This window comes from Drosophila sulfurigaster, unplaced genomic scaffold (assembly GCF_023558435.1).
Source record: "Drosophila sulfurigaster albostrigata strain 15112-1811.04 unplaced genomic scaffold, ASM2355843v2 ctg21_pilon, whole genome shotgun sequence".
Lineage (NCBI taxonomy): Eukaryota > Metazoa > Arthropoda > Insecta > Diptera > Drosophilidae > Drosophila > Drosophila sulfurigaster.
The window spans coordinates 475,763-497,904 of record NW_026909710.1 but is presented as its reverse complement, the minus strand read 5'-3'; the positions used below and the strand labels follow the sequence as shown (position 1 = coordinate 497,904).

Here is a 22,142-nt window from a genome sequence, read left to right as displayed (position 1 = left end):
TTTTTTCTTTTGAAGTTGTAGCTTCCATTTCCACAATGGGTTTCAAGATTTGCTGAGATGCAATGACAAGCTCAGTTTCTAAAAGAACGGATGCTTGCTCAGCGTTGTAATCATTGCGGAATCCGATTTTGTTGAACCTCGGATCCAAAATAGTTCCAATACTGGTAGTGCTTCTTTCTTCATATTGAAAAAGCCTTTTTGTTATTGAATCCAACAAACATTATTGCAGCGCTTTTCCTTCGGTCGTATTTAACAATGGTGTCAGTTGGTGAACCTTGCGGTATAATCCGTAAACTATTGGTATTATTAAAGAAATCGTGATGTACTTGCCGCCGGAAATTTGCTCTGTCACATCTTGAAATAGTGCCTATAGGTTGCATATGTCTAATATAATTATTTCATTGGCAGTAAATGGCAGAGGTGCATTTGCTGTGGCCAATAACACTTTTGAAATAGCTTTGTTTGTTTTAATTATTCGATTTATCATAAAGTAGAAGCTGTTCCACCTAGTTGGCATTTCCCGTAACAAACTAAGCTAAGGTTTTTCGGATTCTTGGGCTTTTTTAAATTTTGCGTTTGCAGTAGAACTTTTCCTAAAAAATTTGACAGTGGTCTTACATTTTGCAAATAAGTTTTCCAAGCACAAATTGTTGTTTTCAATTTTTAAAGCGTCTTGCACAACAAGATTCAAGCTGTGTGTGAAACATGGCAAGTTACGAATCTTTACAATATCACATGCTTTTAGCATTGAGCTTGCGTTATCGGTCACAATGCACACTGTTTTGTCCAAAACATTGAATTTCAAAGTTTTAGCAATATTGTGTGCCGAATAATTCGTAGCATCTTTTAATTTTTCTGTGCTGAGTGACGCTGTTCGAAACTGAAAGCAATCGATAAAAAATGCATAATTTGCGCTTGATGTCCAGCAATCGCATGTCACAGCAATATTAGTTGTTTCCCATAGTTTAGTTTTTAGGGTGAGAACAGCCTCGTCAAATACACTCATCACCACCTCGTCTATTAGATGGGTTTCGCTGGGAATTTTGTACCTTGGGTCAAGGATTTGAGAGTACTCGATAAAACCTTCACTTTAAACTATATTGAAGGGTTTCGGATCATCTTGGCTAATACACTATCGATGTCCCTCTTCCGTCTAGAGTTGGCATCATAAGAAATGGCTCGTTTGAAGTACGAAGAGTTTGAGTGCATGTTCGATCTTGTGCTGCTGCTTGATGATGCAGGTAAATTTGAGTCGTTGCACTCTGCAGGTTTTGCAACAGCGTCATCGATGCCTGGATGAAATCGTTGTAGGTGATCTCTTAGATTTGACGTGTTGCCACTCGTCTTATATTCCTTTCCGCAATTCAGACACTTCGCCAGTTTTTTATCGTCAGATCGCTTAAAGTACTTCCATACCTTCGATATCCCTTTCTTCCGTTTGAGGGCTTCTTGCTGTGTGTGCACTTACCTTTTTCCACAATTGTTAGGAACTTATCCATGCTATAGCTTATTTTTGTTTCCACTTTCAACAATATTTTTGCTTTCAACTATATTTTTTCTTTGCACTATATTTTTGATGTCTACTTTCAACTATATTTTTTCTTTGTGATGTGAGAAGCCGAGTGCAAGACTATCGATAGTGCAGGGCTGCAATCGATGGCGGTGAGATAGCGCCAAACCATAGATAGCGATAGTGCCATCGATAGTTCTCCTCCTCTAACGATAACTGCAAAAAAGTAAAAAGAAGTGAAAAATCTGGCGCTGGAACGGACGATGTGTACTATACCAGCGAACTTTGTTTTCTGCATGAAACAGAATCCTCTGTCCACCAGTTTTGATGACGGCCCGGAAAATAAATAGTAAGTATTTTAATAAAATTACAAGCAATAGTTTATTGTGCAAGAGATAGAACATATTTTTATATTAAAATCGGTCATTCTACCAAGGCCTTGGTACCTTGCAAGGTACTGATTCAATTGTGTTAAAATATTCGCAAAATTTATCACGAATTCGTTTGGCATTTTCTGGTTGATGGTTGGAATGACTGCCTCCAAATGAATTGTCTGGATCTGCTGAATCTCGCAAATATACTGCGCCGTTTTTCTTCGACAAATATTTGTGCAAATAGCAACAACATAGAACAATCACAGAAGCCTTTTCCGGCTCTAAAGTGATAGTATGTAGAAGTATTCTAAATCTGCTCTCTATTATGCCAAATGCATTTTCCACTTACGCCTAACTCTTGAGCGGCGGTAATTGAAAATCAGGTCGTCCTTTTCCAATTTTTGACGACTGTACGGCTTTATCAAATTTTGCGACAATGGAAAGGCGTCGTCCCCTACTATCACATGTGGCAGTTCATATGAAGTACTTGGTATTTGGCGAGGCTTCGAAATGAATAGCGATTGGTCATCATTGCGCGTTTTATATTCAGATTGTGCAAATACACCAGCATATGATGCCCTTCCATTTGCTCCAACTTCCACACAAATAAATTCATATTCTGCGTTGACTATCGCCATCAGGACAATGCTGAACGTCTTTTTGTAATTAAAATAGAAAGATCCTGAAGACGTTGGTCTCTTGATATGCACATGCTTTCCGTCGATAGCTCCTATGCAATTAATGAAATTCCATTTTTTCTCAAAATCATCAGCAGTTTCTTTCCATTCTTCTTCATTTCCTGGTATCTAAAATAATATAATATGAAATACGTAATTAATTGTCAATTTTACAAACGAAACGAAAACATGATGAATCATAGGAGTTCCTACAGAAGGCAGTAGCGCACGTGGACAACATCAGCGCAAAGCAACCAAAATGTGAAGCTGACATATCTGCTGAAGGATGGGCTGCCATGTTCAAGCAGTTGTCGAAGGAGCAGCAGCTTTTTGCCAAAAAAGGCATAGACGAGCTCCTTATGCAAGGGCGGATGAATATGCTAACATATCAAGGGGTGTCAAGCATTGCAAATATTCCGAATAAAATAAATATAAATAATAGTCAAATGCAATGCCAGATGCCAATCCCGGTGTATCCTCGACAACAAATTTTTCGTGCGAGCACTCCACTTATGAGCGACTCATCATCTTTTCAATTATCACAGTCGGACATAAACAATCAAATAATAATTTCTGAAAATAGAAACGTTTCTGCTGCATCCTTTGCGAACTTATTTAACAGCGATGATTACGTATAAACCAATTCATATGTATTACAAAAATTCTTACCTTGATTTAAGACTATAGCATTTTAATTATTGCTAGACATGTTTCAATTATTATGCGCCCAAGGCTCTGCGGAGAAATTCCTGTTAAGAATTTCAGGTCTTCATAACTTTGGCCACTAGCCGAAAACCGCAAAGTTGCTGAAAGACGTTCGTTTGCACTTAACAGTTCTTCATATGTAGAACTGTTCGAAGAAAGTTTTTGAAATCCATAGGAGACGTTTTGTGAAACTCCTTTAAAAGCTTCGTATAGTATGTGTGCATTTTTGGCGCTTAACGTACCAATCCTTGATCCACATACTGTGCTTCCTCTTTTGCGCTTCCTCTTTTTTTGTCAAAGCAAATATGTATTTATTGCCATCAGTGCAATAACAGTGCCGCTGTCGTTGTCCGTTGACATGTTGACTGATTGAAAGTTCATAGCAATAAATACACCACTGTACAGCAGTGATGCCAGAATGTCCGGAGTAAAAGTTGTTAGATTTAAGAATGCTTTAATATGCTAAAATGAATGATTTAATATGCTAAAAATTATAAAAAAAAATTGCTAAATCTCTTAAATGTTATTTTTCATAGAGTATATGCATTTTTAATTAATTAATTTGGAATAAAATATGTTAAAATAAACACGATTTCGTATCTTATTTTGTTAACATCTATTACAAAATGCTTAGAAAGCTTCCAAGAAAATACAGAATTAAGGCAACATTTTTCAAGTCTATGTAGTCCATACCTGTTTATATATTCATATAAGAGAGCTGATGGTGAATTTGCCGAGGACCTTCAGCTTTGGAATGCAGAATCTAGAGTGGATCAGACGGATGACTACTTGGTTATCCCATGTAAGAATATACCATGGGTGAAACGAATCAATAGTCGCGGAAAGGACGAGGAACATGAGAGTATAATTGGATGACTCTCATCGTAGCGCAGCGAGTTGGACGCCCTCAGACTCCCACAAGCCCGTAGAATCCCCTTGCCATCGAGGAATGGATTCAAGTTTCGGATCGAACTTCAAGGAGGAACCTGCTTGGACTGTAGACAGTGATATTAATGAGGAAGTCTAGAGTAGGAGGTAACTTGGCGATGTTACACCTAATCCGCTGCTCCAGCAGAGTCTCTCGAATGTAACTTGAAGATGTTGGCCATTGATCCGGTTGGAGATGGAGCCACTCTGGTCCATGGCACCACAAAGGGTTAGAAGTCAGCAGGACACCTCGGCTTGCGAGATCTGCTGGATTGTGCTCGGGTCGCACATGCGACCAACTCTTGGAGTGACTGGTTTGGACTATTTTGGCCACACGATTGTCCACAAAGGCTGTCTATTTGCAGGATGGCTTGTTTAACCAAGCTAGAAGAATTATCAAATCAGTCCAAAAGAAAGTCTGGAAACTCTCTGCTGAAGGATTCAGGAGGAGGCCCGAAGAAAGCTTATCCGGCAGGACTGCGCCACAAAGTTCCAAACGTGGCACTGAGAGTGACGAAGAGTTTGGCAAACTGCGATAGTACTTCCCTCTTCGTATAGAAGTCCTCATGGGCAACTTTTGGTGGCATGAAGAAGAACTCGTCGTCGTGAGCTTGCCACCTGATGCCCAAAGTTTTCGCCATAGTCGAGTTGTAGGCAGTCCTCTCATCCTTTGGGATGTTCTTCAGCACGCTCTTGTTGTTCGACGTCCACTTCCTCAGGGGAAAGCCAGCGCTGTCCAGGAATGCACACACTTCCGTTATGGTCCGGATGGCCTCTTCCTTAGTGTATGTCCTTGCCAGGACGTCGGCACGTACATACATGCTGCCGGAGATGACTCAGCTTACGAGGATACTGCAGACGTAAGTCTTCAGCGAGTTGCTGGAGAACTCGTAGGGCCAGGAAAGGCGAGCAGTTGACACCGAATGTGACCGTGTTTAACTCGAAGTCACCGATTTCACCGTCCGTCATACGAAACAGAATTCGTTGAAACGGTGTGTGCTTTGAGTCTATAAGGATTTGACAATATATCTTTGTTATGTCCGCATTGAAACCATACCGAAAATATCGCCATTCGAGAATCTGCAAAGTGAGATCCGATTGTAGAGTGGGCCCTGGATGAAGGATATCATTCAGACTTTTGCCATTTGAGGATGGAGAAGAAGAACGACCCGCATGTACTTCTAGCGTCAGCTGATTTGATTTTACTGGAATCGACTTTCGCTCGGCAATCACAATCAAGTACAAGTATGGGCTGCTTCGGCTTGCATCAAACCTTTTGATGGGATTGTTGCTAACGATTCATTGGGTTGGACTTTTACTATGTCAGAATTCAAGGCATTTTTGCTCGAGTATAATTGTTTTGATATTAATCATCTGTTGCTTACTCAAGTAATAAGGTTATGATGCGTATGATATAAATGTTTGATGAAATGCACATCAAAAGTATGTGCTCTGTCTGCTTGTATAGATGTTAAAAATTGTTTTAAGATGAAACAAAGGAAAAATAGTGTTTATAATAATTATTGTCATTTTATATATATTTAAAACCTTATAAAATTTATTTCCATTTTTTACATTTTGATTAATTTATATTATATAATTTTGAAAATTGACTTTTATTAATTTTCCACCAATCAATTAAATTAAAATTGTTAGACATTTCATATCCATCAACTTCTTCGCTTAGTGTTTCTTCTGCCTCAAATACTGATGAATTGATTAATTGAGAAAAAAAATAGGCATCGCTTGAAGTATCTATTGACGGATATCAAGAATTATTATTGTAACTGTAGGTTAAGCTATCAAATGAAAATATGGAAATTTCTGTTGGAGTTGAGGGTGTTGAAGTACTATATTTTATTGGTTTATCAGCAACCAAAGAAACGCAAAACTCTTTTACTATGGCCAAATCAGCTGTTTGCAGTGCAATAGCAGGAGGGTACAAAAAAAAAGCTACTTTATGCCACAAACAAAGGTTTCCAGTTAAATAAAAACACTTGCACTTAGTTATTTTGAGGTTGTAAACTTTTACAATTACTTTTTATTAGCCACTTGTAGAAATACACTTCTCATGTGCACAAAGAATTTTGAACATATGGAGATATAGCAAAAAAACACTAAAGTGGGCAGTGTGACCATCACTAGGGGGAAACATAGATCAGTGTTGCTGCGCGTATGACAAGGTCACACGCACAGTATACCAGCTTTTGTCGCTATCGATAACTGTCAGCTGGCCTGAGTGGTCACACCTGCAGTCATCTGGCATCAACACATACCTTGTCAATAATTTCTAAAATGTTTTGTTTGTTAATGATTGCTGTTATATCATTTGGATTTGGACACATATTTTTCTTATTTTCAAAATTGACGGAATAACAAGGTATAGTGATGGTGAATTTGTCGCCTGAAGTTTCTTAATTAAATAATTGCAATATGTTCGCAAACTTCTACTTATGACTTTCCTACGCCAATATTGATGTTCAATAAGCGTAGGCTTTATTTTCCAGAACCTGAATTATATTTGAACACCTATCAGTGACAAACTTAATTGGCTCTATATTGTCCACTCAAAACTCCAAAAAAATTCTGTTTAGTTTTTTTTTATAATATTGTCACTAGTTGACCTCTCGAAGTTCATAGACTTCATGCCCATTACAATATTATTTATTGTGTTGTCCACCACGGACATAATTGTCAGTCCACATGTCAATTGTAGAGGTGGAGAACTATCGATAGCACTATCGCCACTATCGATGGTTTAGCACTATCGAGCCACCAACGATGGCAGCAGACACCTTCGATAGTGGCCCATCCACTATCGATGGTGCTATCGATAGTGCGCTTCTTACATCCCTAAAAAATTTGTTCGCGCATTTTCTGTGTCGGCGTCAAATGCAACAACGAGGAAAAATTTAAAAACAAGAAACAATTAGTTAAATTAATATGGATCGCTTTTTTAAATCTGGGTATGTTTATTATATTATATACGTAAGTGTTTTGATCTATAATTTGTTAAATTTAAGGTAAACGTCGAGTGTCTTCATCAAGTGCCGACAAGCCCAGCACAGACTCTGAAAAAGATTTGGAACCAAATCTACAGAGTAACAAAAAGAAGTCAAAAATTTCACATGTTTGGAAATATTTTAAAAGGTCTGACGACAAGAAATATGCCAAATGTCTCGATTGTGGCAAAGAATACAAGACAAGCGGCAATATATCTAACTTGCACGACCATTTAAAAAGGTTCCATCCTGGCGTGGAAAGAAAGAGCGCAGAATCGAGCACACAAGTTGTACGTGCTGAGAGGAACGTCACTACATCTACAAGCAGCAGTTGCAGATCGAGCATGAACTCTGTGGCGTCTTACTTTAAAAGAGCCGTCATGTATGATTCAAATTCTAAAAGAAAGACAGACGTAGATAAAGCTCTAACTGAAATGGTTGCCAAAGATGTGCAGCCCTACAATATTGTCGAAAACGAAGGGTTCGTGCAATACACTCATGTATTGGATCCTCGGTATAAATTACCCAGCAAGACGCACTTAAGAGATGTGCTGATGCATAATTATTTTACCGAAACTTCTGCCAAGTTATCAGCAATCCTTGTAAATGTTTCGAATATCGCAGTTACGTGTGATTTGTGGACATCAAGTGCCAATGCTAGTTTTTTGACTGTGACGGGTCATTTCGTATATAACTACGAATTAAAAACAGCATCCTTAGCAACAAAAAAACTTCTAAGCACAACTAATCATTGTTCACAAAACATTGCTGATACATTGCGGAACATTTTTATTGAATGGAACATACTGGAAAAAACTGTATGTATTGTTACCGACAATGCCAGCTCCATGCTTAAAGCATGTGATCTATTGCATATTCGCAATCTGCCATGCTTTGCGCATACTATAAATCTCGTGGTGCAAGATGCTATAAAAGTTGATGACCCAGTGCTTCAAGCTTTATTTACTAAATGTAAATCAATCGTTCGATTTTTCAAGCAAAGCACTATATCAAATGAAAAGCTCAAATTAGCTCAAGAAGGCTCAGAATATACTTTGTTGCAAGAAACGACCACTAGGTGGAATAGTTTTTATTTTATGATTGAGCGTATTATAAAAATGAACGATGCCATTGCCAAAGTTTTACTATCAACAACGAATGCACCGCAGCCATTTACTGCTGAGGAAATACTTATGCTGAAAGATATTGAAAAAGTATTGGCTTTCTTTCAGCAAGCAAGCGAGAAAATTTCTGGCGGAAAATACGTAACGATATCGCTGATTATTCCCATGACATATGGACTTTTTCGGAAAATCGAAAGTGTTGTACCATTACTACAAACTCTTCAAGGAAAAACTTTAAACAAAATATTGATGGAATCAATCAAGCAACGTCTTTCCGTATATGAGCAGAGAACAGTCTGCAGGATGGCTACGCTTTTGGATCCACGGTTCAAAAAAAGTGGATTTCAACATAGCTCAAACGCTGAACAAGCAGCAACATGTTTTGAAAATGAGCTGGCCAATTTTCCAGTTAAAGAGACCGCAAGTAATCAACCCGTAGCACCGGATTCAAGTATACAGGATACTTTGTTCGATTTTTTGGGTGAGCGTTCCATGAATAATTCTGTAAACTCAAGAGTAGATGCAATTTTAACTAAGAGGCAGTATCTGGAAAGGGCAATTGTAGGACAAGATATCGACCCTCTATTATGGATGAAGGTATGCCTTAATTAAAAGTGCCGAGTTATAAATTGCATATAATTAAGTATATTACTTTTTTCCAGGTGAATCAAACTGATTTCCCTGCCATTGGGAGCCTTTTCGCCAAATATCTTTGCATTCCGGCTACGTCCGTGGAGTCTGAAAGAACATTCAGCAAGGCGGGCCAAATAATATCGGAGAGGCGAACCCGGCTCAAAGAAAAAAATGTTAACATTCTTTTGTTTTTAAATCGCAACTCTTGGCTGAAATAAAGCATATTTTATTGTATTCGTTTCATTCTTTTTTTTTTAATTAAAATAAAGCATAATATTTTTATATTTGCTTAAAAAAAATTTTTTTGTTGGGCTACACTATCGAGCCATTATCGAGCCACTATCGATGGCACTATCGACACTATCGATAGTTTAAAATAAACCATCGTCGACTATCGATGGCGCCCACTATCGATAGTTCTCCACCTCTAGTCAATTGTGGTTGATGCTCCGCCTCTGCGTACAATTTCGGATATTTCTCCTCGCAGCTCTTTTTTTTTCTTCTCTGCTGTGTAACGTGCAACGAGAAGAAGCACAAGGCGACAGGGCTATCGGTATTTGCGGGGCACGCTTTAGAGTCCGGCTCTAGCTCGTCGGCTTTGGGGGTGGTGGTCTTGCTTATACCGATAGCCCTTTCTTCGCTTCTCATTATTATCAATTTAAGATCAGAAATTGAACGTGCTGCGACGAAGAAGGGATTGCTAGAAAACTAGCCGGAAAGAGAAAGAAAAATCCAAAAATGTATCGAAAATAAAAAGAAGAAAACAAATAGAGAATGAGAGAGAATAAGAGAGAGAGAGAGAGAGAGAGAGAAAGAGAGAGCGAAAATTGAGGTAGGTCATTACAGCTGTTAAGTGATGAAGTCCCCTACCAACCTAAGATCACTGCATCAGAGCATGGCTCTGGTGATCCCTTCTAACCCTACGATAGAGGCGTCGCTGGCTTGTTTCGGCTAAATAAAAAGCAAATTATTTCATGATATATAAAATTTAATTAATGAGAGATATTAAACAATAAGGCATTATGAACAAAAATAGTACAAAAATGATCAATGATAATAATATAAGAGAATAGTTGCAATATTATTATAGTTTATTTTTAAATATATAAATGTATCTTAATTTCAGTGCTTTGTTTTGTCCCGTGCCAAATATTAAAGTTTTGAAATTTTATCCTCAAACATTTTTCTTTATAACATATAATAGTTTGAATTTTTGTATGCCCTTCTATAAATTTATATTCCGTGTTTTTACAAAGAAAATTGAGGTGAAGGTATGAAGTGTGTTTTCGCAATAAAAAAAAACTCACCAACAGAACTCCTGCGGCGGCGATCGATCTCCGGCGAAGTTGTGCTGGAACAGTGCTAAATAAAAAGAAATACAACTTTCACCAAAACACTTCATGTTCACTTCACTTCACATACGCGAAACTGGTACAAAATATTCAATATAACTCTTGCATACGTTTTAATTTTTGGTTGTTTTAATTTTGTTATTTCTTAACTTGGCACTGATTTTCATAACTTATTCGTTTAATTTAATTTACTATAATAATTTTCGCTGTTGTGTTTTATATTTTAAATTTTTTGTATCTTGTGCACAACACATTAAACAATTGTTTTTATATTCCAAATTCTCATGGCTCTACAATTTCTTATTTCATTTCAACTATTTCTTTTATATTTGTACGTTTGTTTTGTTTAATTCTTGTAGCGCTTCACTTTTTTAATTTGTTGTTTTACAATATTTTAGCGCTTTTATTTTCAATTGAATGTGTCACAATACATGTTTTAATTTTTAATTGTTTTTTTCAATCAACTAAACAGCTGCGCTAATTTCTTTTGATTTTAAATCATTTTATCTTTTAACCTTTTAACTTAACTTTCAACTTTAACTTTTAACTTTTATTTTTTTTGTGCAATTTTGAAATTCTGCAATTGCAGTACCGCTTTAATATTAATTTGAATTTTAAACTATTTTTGTGAACAAATGTACCTTTTAATTTTTAAAAATTTTTCAACTTTTAACTTTTTATCGTATTCATTTTTTTTAAACAATTTTAACAAAATTAAATTTAATTAAAATATTTAAATTTTTAATATTTCTGTGCAATTTTTGCGATTTTTGCAATACTAAATTTTTCTTAACATGTTTTATTTTAACTTGTGCTGAGCGGCGCTACACTGTTGAGTTTTAATCTTTCATATTGTTTCACTATTTTTTTGTTTTAAACAATGTAGCGCATCATTTTTTTACTTTTCAAATTTGGTTTTAATTTTTCATATTTGCACTTTTAACACACACACACACTATTTTATATATGCGAACTAGTCGCTGATGATCAGGAGCTGAGTAAAGATGAGATGAGATGATGAAGTTGGAGATGATGAGATGAGTGAAGATGCAGATGCCAATAAGTTGATGCGCAGGGGTGCTGCGCTGACGGCTCGAGCAGATGCCTTGACGCTACGCCGGCGCAATAAGGCGCTCTGCTCGGCAGAAAGAAGTCGACGGTGTCGCTCACTGGCCCTTCGCTGGCCGATAGTTCGGCGGCAAATATGGCGCTCAGTGGCGCTCCGCTGGCCGATAGTTTGGCGGCAAAGATAGCGCGAGTTACCAATAGATTAACAACACTATTGGTGTAGATGCTTTCTTTATTGGTGGTGTAATTGAAAACGCACAATTGTTTTTTTTTATTCTTTTCTTTTTTTTATTTATTTACTTCGACGTCTGCTCAGCTTCTGTGTTCACACTCGACTGACTGTCGAACCAAACGTCACTTCGCAACTCCGTCTTCTCTTTTATGTCGTTTTTGTAACGGTCGTTCCGATTGTGTCCGATCGTGCGTCTTCACGTTTTTCGTATACCCTACATCTCTATGAATAGGGTAGAGAAGGTAACTCCTCCCCCCCCTAAGTGCTGAGTGAGGTCCGGAATGGAGACACATCTGACGGTACGAACGAAGTTATCTTTCTTATAACGTGACCCTTCTTTAGTCTTAGATTAAGTATGGTCGGTAGTTTGTTCAATTAATATAAAATTAATAAGTATGTAATTATTGAGATATTATTTGTCTTATTAGATATAACATATTGTAACGTAAGTACACTTTTCATTGCGTTCATCGCTTCTTCTATAAATACAGCGTTTATCATTATTATTAGATATATCGTAACATGAGTACATTTTTCAGTGCGTTCATCGCTTTTTCTATAAATTCAGTGTTTATAACTTTTATCCTACTTCTTATTCCTAATTCTGAGCTTATATAATATAATTATTTTATATATTATTTTTTTTTAAAAAAAAAAAACGATCAAAATAATGCATTTATAAAATATTAAAACTTAATTATTTATATTATATAAATTTTTTTTTTGGATAAGAATTTAAATGGACTGATCTTCTTGCTTTTTTATTCTTCTTTTAATTTTTGATTTGTGAATTTTCTGATTTTTGGTTGTGATAAGGGTTGGACCTTTATCTTGTAGTACTTGTTGCTTTGTGAATCTAGGTGTAAGCTTATTTCTTCTATTTTCTTTTCTAAATATTACATCATTATTTTCTAGCTGTTCCGGATCTTGCCTGTCGTTATTCAATTTGTTGATTCTCATTTTTATTTTTCTTTTGAGCGAAAAAAGTTTCTCTCTCTTTCAGGTTGGTCGGTTTCATCGATCTTATTGTAGCCCCTAATGGGCCCCTAATTCCTGTTAAAAATGAGTTAAGACATATGTCTGCAAACAGTTTTATTTTTGTCTTAACCACACACTGCTCCGATTTTGTGGTTTCCGCTATTCTAAATAATGCCAATTTAATCTCACAGACTTTGTCATATAGTTGACGTAAAGATAAATTCTCCTGCACAGAATTGTGGAGTTCGAACATAAGAGTGGGTTCATCTCTCTTGTCCGCGCAATCCAAAATGAGGGCGTCCTTAATTTCTTCCCAATTAAGACTGGCTCCAGATTCGATGATGCCCTCGCTAGCCTTTCCTTCGATTTTATTGCGAATCGATCTTAGAAGTAACTGACCATATGGCGTTTTACTAGTACCGCTAATCAGTGCTAGGATTTCCTCTACGTTGGTTATAAATTCATGTAAAGTTTTTGGATTACCATCGTATACCGGTAAAAAACGAATTGCGTCAGGTATCTTCAGTGATGATAGGACATCAAGTGAATTAACAGATTGCTCTCCTTGATCTGGAAGGACGTATTCTGATGAAGAAGACGTAGATGATTGATCGTCTTGTCTTGTTACGATGGCCTCTGTATTTTCGGATACACTGATGTTGTTTCCAGATCGACTCCTGGTATTTGGAATACGGTCTTTTGCTCCTCTCATGGTAGCCCTTATCTGTTAATTAGTATTTACTATTAGTAAAGAATATATATTTTACATTTCAAATTTACGTGTAACAAAACCAAGGTACGTATATAAATATATTGTTGTATCTGGTACTTAAATTGCACCTAAATATATACAAATATCGTTTCGAACATGTTTAAACTACACGTTAAAAGGTTTGACCACTTATAATTGCCCTTAGTCTGTGAGTCGCACTGAAACACAAAACTAACTGCAACCATCTCAAACATGCTCCAGGATACGTTCGATCGGTTTGAGCACACATTGTTGCTCGTAGTCTGTGAATTGCACTGAAACACAAAACTAACTGCAAACATCTCAAACATGCTCCAGGATACGTTCGATCGGTTTGAGCACACCTTGTTGCTCTTAGTCTGTGAGTCGCACTGAAACACAAAACTAGTTGCAACTTTCTCAAACATCTTCACGACACGTTCGATAGGTTTGAACATATATTGTTGTATTGTTGTTATTGTTGTTGTTAACGCATCGATTTTTGTTGTATACATACATAAGTATACATACACAAAAGAATTCGACGACTGTTTGTATTGAGACAAACGATTCCGTTGTCTCTGTGTGCCTCTCGCATTGTTCTTAGAAAAAACGCAGAATAAGGGGATTCACACAAACAATTTATATACATTGCTTCACTGCTATTCTCGGTATGTCACAATGTACATACACATGTGTGTAATGTGTGTTAATAATTTAAATATATATATATATACATACTTTTTTTATACATATATATACATTCTTTTTTTTATGTCTGAATTTCACCACTAGTCTTGGTATTTCACAATGTACATACACATGTGTGTAATGTGTGTTAATAATTAAAATATACATATGTATACATACTTTTTATAATGTTGTGACCGGCTTAAAATGGAGTAATAGGTAAGAGTACGGCTGCGCCAGTTACCAATAGATTAACAACACTATTGTTGTAGATGCTTTCTTTATTGGTGGTGTAATTGAAAACGCACAATTTTTTAGTTATTCTTTTCTTTTTTTTATTTATTTTCTTCGACGTCTGCTCAGCTTCTGTGTTCACACTCGACTGACTGTCGAACCAAACGTCACTTCGCAACTCCGTCTTCTCTTTTATGTCGTTTTTGTAACGGTCGTTCCGATTGTGTCCGATCGTGCCTCTTCACGTTTTTCGTATACCCTACATCTCTATGAATAGGGTAGAGAAGGTAACTCGCGCACTGGCGCTCCGCTGGCCGCTAGTGTAGCGGTAAAGATGGCGCGCACTGGCGCTTCGCTGGCCACTAGCGCGGTGGCAAAGATGGCGCTCAGTGCCGCTTCGCTGGCCGCTATTGCGGCGGCAAGGATGGCGCTAAGGTCGCTTAGATGGCCGCTAGTGCGCCGCAACGAGAGCACTCTGGTGCGCTTTACTGGCCGCTAGGGCGGCAACAAAGATGGCGCTCAGTAGCGCTTCGCCGGCCGCTAGTGCAGGCACTACAGTGCACTGTCGCGCTCAAAAAAGAGCCAAACCAAAAAGACAAAAAATATCGAAAACGACCTGCGAAAGCAACAACAATGAGTAAAGAACACGTACCAGAATCTATTACTATCAATTCTTACCAAGTATAAGCAAGCACTAAGCACTAAGCACTAAGCACTAAGAGAATACTAACCTCTTGTGTCTTGTGGTATAAAATTTTCACACCAACCAATATGCGTCTATGCACGCTGCCGGTCACCAGAAAAGTGCTTTGACCGGAACCAGCCCAGCTTAAGCTGGCTCAGCATGCGCGGTGCAGCGAGCGAAACGTCAAGCAGAGCTTTTTCTTAGTGCAGCTGATGAAACGTCAAAGCTGAGCTTTTCAGTGCAGCTGATGAACAACTTAAAGCTCAGCTCTCCAGCGCAGCTGATGCGCTAAAAGCTTCGCCCTTATTGCAGACAACAAAAAGCTACTCGATTGTAAGTTGAAATTACACTTGCATACTTTTAGGAAGAACTTTAGCTGACAAGAAAAATTGAATACTTTTAGGCCGTATCTAATTCACATTGGCTACAGGCGCCGTTATAGCTGGTTTTTGCACATTATTGGTATTATTGTTGGATTTAGAATGCCGTCCTCCAAATCAACATTTTCACCATATAGTGCCCCGAGTTTAACGAAAAACTGCACCATTTTCATAAATCCAGTACCTTTAATATATGTAAGTAATAAATGTAAAAAAAAATTGTATTACTTATTTGACCTTTAACGGCAGAAAATGGTCAGTGGCAATCTTCAACAATCCACTCAGCACAAACTTTGGTTGCTTCCGTTTTGGTTTCAGCAGACACTTGTTTTAACACAATTTTTATACCCGCTACCCATAGGGTAGAAGGGTATTATAACTTTGTGCTGGCAGGAAATGTATGTAACAGGTAGAAGGAGGCATCTCCGACCCTATAAAGTATATATATTCTTCATCAGCATCAATAGCCGAGACCATCTACCCATGTCCGTCTGTCCGTCTGTGTGTCTGTCCGTCTGTGTCCGTCCGTCCGTCCGTATGAACACCTAGATGTCAGTTTGTTTCAAATTTTTGCCACGCCCCCTTCCGCCCACGCAAATCAAAAAAGTCGAATAAAGCGTAATTTTAAAGCTAGAGTTACGAATTTTGGTATATACAATAATTACTATAGTAGTTATGATTCCTGAAAATTTGGTTTCGATCAGATAATTGTGGAAGTTATTAAAGAAATACTTTTGTATGGACAAAAACGCCTACTTACTAGGGGTCTGAGTTGCTTTGGCCGACAATCTGGTACATTGTGCCGTCTATGGTATATTTTGAATGGTGTACTATATCGATATACCAAACATATCATTCGGTATATTTTTTGGTATTTTTTAGTATTTTCGGTATATTTTGAAAATGATACCGCAATATTTTGGCTTTATTAAATTTGGGTAGCGGGTATCTCACAGTCGAGCACACTTGACTGTAACTTTCTTACTTGTTTTTTATTTCGGATAGAATGTTCCACAGAGAACTGTGTCCTTTACGTTGACCAGAAAGACTATATTTATCGCAATTAATTTTTTCTAACACAATTTTATTGTTCTAATCCATTATTTACAATATTTTAATTAATTTGTTAAGCGTACAAAACACATGCTACTCGGCAGAAAACCGTAGAACTTTCTAGAAATACACACATACATACATATGTGTACTTGACGAGTATACGAGTACATAAACACAATTTGACCGAACACCGGTTAGCATTTAAATCAATCATGTTTGAGTATGATTAAAGTTCGGGTATTGGTAGTGTTGAGCCACTAAGCTTTTTTAGTAGCTTTATCTATAAATAAAACACGCGAATTTCAAATTCAATTGTTTATTAAATGTCACATATGTTCGTATATGTAACCAACTCTTTGGATTATTTGGCTGTGTACCAAGCTTCGCCACCGACACGATAACAAGCAATTACAATTCAAGAGTCAAAACAAGAGTAAAGCAATTACCCGATCGCTAACAGAGAGCGATCGCTAACAGAGAGCGATCGCTAACAGAGAGCATGCAGCGCTGCTGGCAGATGCAGCGCTGCTGGCAGACGCTGTTACAGCATTGCATTAACATGCGCTGTCTGCTGCTCCCGACATACTCCCGCCGTTGAAAGCCTATCTTTCAACATCATCGTCGATGTAATATAATAGGATGGCGAGCATCGTAGGGAAGAGTTGAATTGGCTAGCCGACCGCCAACACGCAGAAGTCCAAATTGGTCGATGAACGGCAACAAAGAAGCGATTGAACTCGATTTCTTGACGAAGCCTTTCGAACGAATCTCCTTGACATCACTCCATAAATTTGACAACAATTCGCAGTAGCAGCCATGTGCCTTTGTTGACATCTACCACGTTGAGACCTGGATGCTTTATACGATTAACAAATTTAAACACAAACGCATATACGCGCTGCATTGAGGCAAACGTGTTAAGGTACTTGCAACGAAGAGTGATATCATCATACGGAGACGTGGCTATCATGACCTTACTACGCATTTCCAACGTTGACGACTCTAAGCAGCGTTGTGAAGGCCATTCATCTCGATTTTCAATAAGAAACTCCGGTCCATGAAACCATATCTTGGACTCTGCTAAACATTCTGGAGTTGTACCTCTGGAGAGTACGTCGGCAGGGTTCAAAGCCGTGGGAACATGTTGCCATTTCATGTTGACGGTAAGATCCTGAATAGACGCTACGCGATTTGCCACAAAAACGTTGAACTTGTATGGATCATCCTTGATCCATGAGAGTACCACTGATGAATCACTCCAGCAAAAGAACTCCCCATCAAGAAAACCCATGTTTCTAACTGCATGAAGCAGTTTGGCCAGAAGATAAGCACCGCATAATTCCAGCTTGGGAACTGATATAGTTTTGAGTGGTGCGACTCTGGATTTAGAGCACAACAGCTGACTCTGAGAAGTGCGTCCAGTGGACACTACATATACGCCAAGCGCCGTAGGCCTCTTCGCTGGCATCACAAAATCCATGAACTTCGACACGGCACCCAGCAGCAAGAACAGCTCTCGGGAATGAAAGACTAGAAATGGAATTAAAGCTGCTGTACATTTCTACCCAGGCTGTGTATCGCTGCAAAGGCAAACTCTCATTCCATGTCAACTTATCCTTGCAGAGCTGCTGTAGAAATATTTTTGACTTTGTCATGACGGGTCCAAGAAGTCCTAGCGGATCATAAAATCGTGCAATTGTGGCTAAGACAGACCGCCTGCACGGCTTGGAACCAGCTTCTAAGAACGACAGCGAGAACAGCAGCCAATCCGATGAGGGATCCCACGCTAGGCCAAGAGTTTTCGTGATTTCGTATTATAACTTTGTGCTGGCAGGAAATGTATGTAACAGGTAGAAGGAGGCATCTCCGACCCAAAAAAGTATATATATTCTTGATCAGCATCAATAGCCGAGACCATCTACCCATTTCCGTCTGTCCGTCTGTGTGTCTGTCCGTCTGTGTCCGTCCGTCCGTCCGTATGAACACCTAGATGTCAGTTTGTTTCAAATTTTTGCCACGCCCCCTTCCGCCCACGCAAATCAAAAAAGTCGAATAAAGCGTAATTTTAAAGCTAGAGTTACGAATTTTGGTATATACAATAATTACTATAGTAGTTATGATTTGGTTGCGATCAGATAAAAATTGTGGAAGTTATTAAAGAAATACTTTTGTATGGACAAAAACGCCTACTTACTAGGGGTCTGAGTTGCTTTGGCCGACAATCTGGTACATTGTGCCGTCTATGGTATATTTTGAATGGTGTACTATATCGATATACCAAACATATCATTCGGTATATTTTTTGGTATTTTTTAGTATTTTCGGTATATTTTGAAAATGATACCGCAATATTTTGGCTTTATTAAATTTGGGTAGCGGGTATCTCACAGTCGAGCACACTTGACTGTAACTTTCTTACTTGTTTTTTATTTCGGATAGAATGTTCCACAGAGAACTGTGTCCTTTACGTTGACCAGAAAGACTATATTTATCGCAATTAATTTTTTCTAACACAATTTTATTGTTCTATTTACAATATTTTAATTAATTTGTTAAGCGTACAAAACACATGCTACTCGGCAGAAAACCGTAGAACTTTCTAGAAATACACACATACATACATATGTGTACTTGACGAGTATACGAGTACATAAACACAATTTGACCGAACACCGGTTAGCATTTAAATCAATCATGTTTGAGTATGATTATAGTTCGGGTATTGGTAGTGTTGAGCCACTAAGCTTTTTTTAGTAGCTTTATCTATAAATAAAACACGCGAATTTCAAATTCAATTGTTTATTAAATGTCACATATGTTCGTATATGTAACCAACTCTTTGGATTATTTGGCTGTGTACCAAGCTTCGCCACCGACACGATAACAAGCAATTACAATTCAAGAGTCAAAACAAGAGTAAAGCAATTACCCGATCGCTAACAGAGAGCGATCGCTAACAGAGAGCGATCGCTAACAGAGAGCATGCAGCGCTGCTGGCAGATGCAGCGCTGCTGGCAGACGCTGTTACAGCATTGCATTAACATGCGCTGTCTGCTGCTCCCGACATACTCCCGCCGTTGAAAGCCTATCTTTCAACATCATCCTTCAGGGGCAGTCTACATAGTTTATTTATGGCTCTCCGGGTGCTGCCACACGACGTCTTTAACTCGGCAACTCGACACTCGCCGTCCTTGCCAGGGATAAGTGACATGACACGGGCTAGCGGCCACCGAAGAGGAGGCAAATGTTCGTCCTTCATCAAGACCACGTCGTTGACTTGGAGACGACGATCAGGAGTGCGCCACGTAGATCTTTGCAGGAGAAGAGTCAGATACTCCTCCCGCCATCTATTTCAGAAGACCTGCTGCAGTTGAGTGACACGGTGCCAACCATCCAGCCGATTGTAGTCCAACGTAGTTAGGTCGGGCTCCAGAATCACGGTTGGAGGACCACCAAACAATAGATGAGCGGGAGTCAGCACATCCAAATCGTCAGGATTTTCTGAAATTGATAGCAATCGTCAGGATTTTCTGAAATTGATAGCAATGGACGACTATTAATTATTGCCGCTATTTGGCAAACCAGCGTGCGAAGCTCATCGTAGTTGAGAATAGAGCGACCAACAGAGCGATACAGATGGTGCTTTGCGCTCTTGACTGCTGCTTCCCATAGTCCACCAAAATGTGGGGAACGAGTAGGAATAAATTTCCACTCGATGTTGTCCATCAGGCACACATGACTCCTTATGAGGATCGCTGAAGAGAAGTTTCTTGACATCATGAAGTTCATTTTTGGCCCCGACAAAGTTAGTCGCATTATCGGACCAAATCTGATTAGGCCTCCCACGAAGTGACACGAATCTCCCAGAAAGGCGGCAGTTGTCAAATCCTTCACCAACTCCAGATGAATCGCCTTGCTAGCAAAGCAGATGAATACGCTGATGTAGCATTTGATTGGAGGTCTGTTCCGAACTTCAGATTTATAGTAAAACGGCCCGCAGTAGTCCACTCCTCTTATTGCAAAGGCACGAGAATTCAGAAAGCGTTCCTTCGGAAGGCTGGCCATAATTGGTTCGAGCACAGTGGGCTTGGCCCGGAAGCATTCGATGCAATTGCGAACAACCTTCGACACAGTTCGCAGTCCGCCAATCGGCCAATATTGTAACCGAATCTTTGCTAATAATGCTCTAGCTGCAACGTGAAGATTCTTTTTGTGATGCTGAGCGATGAATGCCAACGTAATGGGATGCCGTCGATGTAATATAATAGGATGGCGAGCATCGTAGGGAAGAGTTGAATTGGCTAGCCGACCGCCAACACGCAGAAGTCCAAATTGGTCGATGAACGGCAACAAAGAAGCGATTGAACTCGATTTCTTGACGAAGCCTTTCGAACGAATCTCCTTGACATCACTCCATAAATTTGACAACTGCACCATTCGCAGTAGCAGCCATGTGCCTTTGTTGACATCTACCACGTTGAGACCTGGATGCTTTATACGATTAACAAATTTAAACACAAACGCATATACGCGCTGCATTGAGGCAAACGTGTTAAGGTGATATCATCATACGGAGACGTGGCTATCATGACCTTACTACGGATTTCCAACGTTGACGACTCTAAGCAGCGTTGTGAAGGCCATTCATCTCGATTTTCAACAAGAAACTCCGGTCCATGAAACCATATCTTGGACTCTGCTAAACATTCTGGAGTTGTACCTCTGGAGAGTACGTTGGCAGGGTTCAAAGCCGTGGGAACATGTTGCCATTTCATGTTGACGGTAAGATCCTGAATAGACGCTACGCGATTTGCCACAAAAACGTTGAACTTGTATGGATCATCCTTGATCCATGAGAGTACCACTGATGAATCACTCCAGCAAAAGAACTCCCCATCAAGAAAACCCATGTTTCTAACTGCATGAAGCAGTTTGGCCAGAAGATAAGCACCGCATAATTCCAGCTTGGGAACTGATATAGTTTTGAGTAGTGCGACTCTGGATTTAGAGCACAACAGCTGACTCTGAGAAGTGCGTCCACTGGACACTACATATACGCCAAGCGCCGTAGGCCTCTTCGCTGGCATCACAAAATCCATGAACTTCGACACGGCACCCAGCAGCAAGAACAGCTCTCGGGAATGAAAGACTAGAAATGGAATTAAAGCTGCTGTACATTTCTACCCAGGCTGTGTATCGCTGCAAAGGCAAACTCTCATTCCATGTCAACTTATCCTTGCAGAGCTGCTGTAGAAATATTTTTGACTTTGTCATGACGGGTCCAAGAAGTCCTAGCGGATCATAAAATCGTGCAATTGTGGCTAAGACAGACCGCCTGCACGGCTTGGAACCAGCTTCTAAGAACGACAGCGAGAACAGCAGCCAATCCGATGAGGGATCCCACGCTAGGCCAAGAGTTTTCGTGATTTCGCTACCATCGCTGAACCTCATATACGACTCTTTCTCGTCGTCAGCTATCTCCGACAATACTTCGGCATGACTGGAACACCATTTCCTTAGTTTGAAGTTTGCACGAGCTAGAATTGAAGCGGTTTCCTGCAGCTTGACCTTAACCTCAGCAACTGAATCGCCTCCAAATATAAAATCGTCCACGTAGAACTCATTCTTCAAAGCAACAGATCCAACCGGAAACGAGTTTGATTCATCATGCGCCAACTGATGCATTGCACGAACAGACAAAAATGACGCTGCCTTCGTGCCATAAGTAACAGTGTCCAGCTTGAAAATCTGCAGCTCTTTATCAGGCGAATCGCGCCATAAGATG

The 22,142-nt window shown here is 39.1% G+C and overlaps 2 protein-coding genes across 2 annotated transcripts; one reads left to right on the top strand and one right to left on the bottom strand.

The window, feature by feature from the left end:
• The first annotated feature begins 8,528 nt into the window (after positions 1-8,528).
• LOC133849900 (E3 SUMO-protein ligase ZBED1-like) lies at positions 8,529-9,186 on the top strand. Its single transcript, XM_062285930.1, has 2 exons — positions 8,529-8,916; positions 8,982-9,186. Exons 1-2 carry the CDS (start codon positions 8,569-8,571, stop codon positions 9,168-9,170), a joined length of 537 nt encoding a protein of 178 aa, XP_062141914.1. The 5' UTR covers positions 8,529-8,568; the 3' UTR covers positions 9,171-9,186.
• Positions 9,187-19,709: 10,523 nt separating this feature from the next.
• On the bottom strand, positions 19,710-21,267 carry LOC133849887 (uncharacterized). The gene is made up of 3 exons (XM_062285924.1): positions 20,907-21,267; positions 19,912-20,841; positions 19,710-19,858 (listed from the first exon to the last, which is right to left on the bottom strand). The coding sequence occupies exons 1-3, from the start codon at positions 21,265-21,267 to the stop codon at positions 19,710-19,712; spliced, it is 1,440 nt and encodes a 479-aa protein (XP_062141908.1).
• Positions 21,268-22,142: the final 875 nt, after the last annotated feature.

Bases quoted from the DNA above. Each gene is read 5' to 3' on its own strand.
- LOC133849900 (XM_062285930.1), top strand. From the start codon at position 8,569: ATGGAATCAATCAAGCAACGTCTTTCCGTATATGAGCAGAGAACAGTC. The intron at 8,917-8,981 runs GTATGCCTTAAT...ACTTTTTTCCAG, and splicing joins ACCCTCTATTATGGATGAAG to GTGAATCAAACTGATTTCCC.
- LOC133849887 (XM_062285924.1), bottom strand. From the start codon at position 21,267: ATGGGTTTTCTTGATGGGGAGTTCTTTTGCTGGAGTGATTCATCAGTG. The intron at 20,842-20,906 runs GTTTGCCTCAAT...TAAAGCATCCAG, and splicing joins TGATGATATCACCTTAACAC to GTCTCAACGTGGTAGATGTC. The intron at 19,859-19,911 runs GTCGTCCATTGC...TATCAATTTCAG, and splicing joins AATAGCGGCAATAATTAATA to AAAATCCTGACGATTTGGAT.